Source organism: Aulonocara sp. 'chitande type north' Nkhata Bay, linkage group LG11 (assembly GCF_057382095.1).
Source record: "Aulonocara sp. 'chitande type north' Nkhata Bay isolate Kocher_YH1m ecotype deep benthic linkage group LG11, A_spYH_male_GT1.1, whole genome shotgun sequence".
Classification (NCBI taxonomy): domain Eukaryota; kingdom Metazoa; phylum Chordata; class Actinopteri; order Cichliformes; family Cichlidae; genus Aulonocara; species Aulonocara sp. 'chitande type north' Nkhata Bay.
This window is the reverse complement of record NC_141354.1, coordinates 36929331-36932047: the sequence shown is the minus strand read 5'-3', so window position 1 is coordinate 36932047 and position 2717 is coordinate 36929331. Positions and strand designations below refer to the sequence as shown.

General features: G+C 43.2%; 1 protein-coding gene across 1 annotated transcript in view; it reads left to right on the top strand.

Moving 5' to 3' along the window:
* The first annotated feature begins 1010 nt into the window (after positions 1-1010).
* Positions 1011-2717, top strand: part of LOC147319709 (ferric reductase 1) — a 16041-nt gene continuing 14334 nt past the window's right edge. Inside the window, exon 1 of the mRNA XM_086312431.1 lies at positions 1011-1296. Coding sequence (XP_086168557.1) covers positions 1110-1296 — 187 coding nt within the window. The 5' untranslated portion in view covers positions 1011-1109. The remainder of the gene's footprint in view (positions 1297-2717) is intronic.

The following is a 2717-nucleotide window of genomic DNA, read 5'->3' as shown; positions in this document are numbered from 1 at the left end:
CATCTCCCTTTTCCTATTCTATTTTTGTCAAACACCTTGGTATACCCTTGTTTTTTTTAGTGTGCTTTATAAATAAAGTTTATTATTATTGTATTTTTGCTGCTGTGCACTGCTCCACTGACCTGGGGCTGCTGCTCAGGTCTGGTTATAGACAGCTGTGAAGAATTGAAATCCCACTACTCTGGGTTGAGCCCACAAACGGGACCATCTCCCTTCACTGTCACTACAGAGCAATGGCGCTACAGAGTTGGAGAGGATGTCAAAGGTAAGAAGAGAGGAGTAAGTGTGCCACTGGTCCAGGTGTGGGACCATGATCGGTCAAAACAGCACAGACGGTCCAGTTAAATTTGTGCAATTCCTCAAGGCAATGTAAAGTTGAGTAACACAAGAAGAACATAGAATAAACTGTTCAAAGTTTAAATAAATTTTACTTGAATCATTCACTCTCTTTAATCCTTATTACATCCCTCCAGATATTTGCTTTTCTCTTCCTCGCCGTCTGTTTTACCGGCTGCACTGCAGAAGCTCCGCCATGCTCATCTTTTGCTTCACCTGTTTCTAGTTTCTTTATCTTTGTTCTTTCTTGCCTTTTCAGCTTGACTTTTTCGCTTGTATTTGTCAATCTTTATCAACCTGCATGAGCGCAATGGGAAGGTAGCGAAAGACCGAATGCGTTAAGAGATCTGATTGGACAATCCAGTGTCAGTAATAAGAATGTACGAATGAGCGGCTGTCAGTAATTGTAGGGCAGGTGTTCAGGATCCCTTCGAGTCGGTGTTGTGCCGTTGCCTGTACACTGTCGGCCTAAAGGATTGAGCCGTCACTACATAGGAATAAAAAAAAATTAAAACGCATTCGCTCTGGCTCCACCCCTGCTTAGAAGCAACAGGTAAGCCACCTTGGGAAACTCCATGGTGACGTGGGTGTTTTGACCCACACTTTGAAGCAGAGTTCCTGAAACATCTGCGCTTCTTAATCTCGACACACTGTCGAAACAGAAGTATCCCTATTCAATAGCTATTGCACCTGCAGTGCTCCACCCTATACATCAGTAGTACGTGGTACTCGATGTTTTTCACTGACTGCAGTAACGAGTCGCCTGGAAAATAATGGATCTTCTTGTATTGCTGCTGTTGTGCAGTGCTCCACTCATCCGAGGACACAGCTCAGGTCTGGTTATAGACAGTTGTGAAGAATTGAAATCCCATCAATCAGGGCTGAGCCCACAAACGGCACCATCGCCCTTCATAGTCACCACAGAGCAAAGGCGCTACAGAGTTGGAGAGGATGTCAAAGGTAAGAAGAGAGGAGTAAGAGGGTGCCGACTAGATGGACTGGTGTTCTAGTACCGTCAGTATCGAACAAATAAATCCGATGTATAGATTTAACATCATTAAAGTCCTGGTTAAGGTCAGGAATAAGGTTATGGTCAGGACTAAGGACAAGGTTAGGTTTAGGGCTGGAACGTCTATTACCGCGGGAGCGTCATTGCACTGGATTCCAGCCATAACCCGCCGCGTACCATAAGAACGCTGAAGGTCTCCTTTCGTGTTCCTCAGGAACGCCGCGGGACGTGACAAAACGTCGACATGTTACGCCTCGGGAGTGAGAACGGGTGATTTTACGATCGATCAGCAGTTCACTCATTGCCATTGATATGTTTGTGATTTCAGCCATGCAACTAAATCAACAAAGAGCATTAAACCCCAAAGCAGCAGGATCTCAGCCTGTACAGAGAAAAATCATAATAGAAATTATGTATTATTATCTAAGAATGCCGTGTTTTTAAGGGCTAACCCCAAAATAGGGAAACATTTATATATTTTCAGGCAATTTAAGAAGCATCTCTGTTTTATGTCAGACTCTGACATATCTGCTTGTAATACAGTAAAACTTTGTTTTCATCACATGACTGAGAACACCGGTGCCGGTGCCATTTCTGCTGTTTTCTTGGCCAACTTACTCTTACAAAAGACATTTTTAATGTTAATTATTATTTTTTTAACTGCATAAATAAAGGTTATATAAAAGTCACTGCCACAAACTGATTGCGGCTTCTACCTTGTTACACGAATGTTGTTTGTGGCTCAAGATGACTTTATGGCATCCATGAGGGATGCATTTGACATATGTTTCACATATTATAGCCCAACAAGTTACTTATAGCAGTTTAAATACGAGCAATCACTTTATGGCATAACACCGGCTGGGGCAAGGAGGGGCAACTCTCCCTTAAGCAAACATCCTTAAATCAAACTTTTAGAAGTTGAGAAAGAAAATAATAATTACCCAAAAACTGAAAATGGGCATGATTTGCTACAGTAGCTGGAAAATCCGCTGGAAAAGGCACACATGAGATGATAGGTTTCACCTCTGGTTGGCTCGTTCCTCGTTGTTTTTGTGCAGGCTCGCACAGCCTAGGCAGATAACCCCCACTCACCCTCCCGCCAGCTGAACAGCCAGTCACTGTTTGCAATGAGCTGGTGTCAGGTTTCTCAGTAGGCAGGGCTGAGCAAAACGAAGCAACACATCTCTGTCGTTAAAATCATAGCGACTCTTAAGATAATTAACAGCTAAACATACATCTATCTTTCTACACTCAATGGGAGACTAGTCCATTGTTCTTCTCACAGTTTCAGTCCGGTAGAGAAGAGTTTTTTTTCTGTGAGCCTGTCTGCTGCATAGAGCAGACTGGAGGATCTGCGTCTGTCAGACAC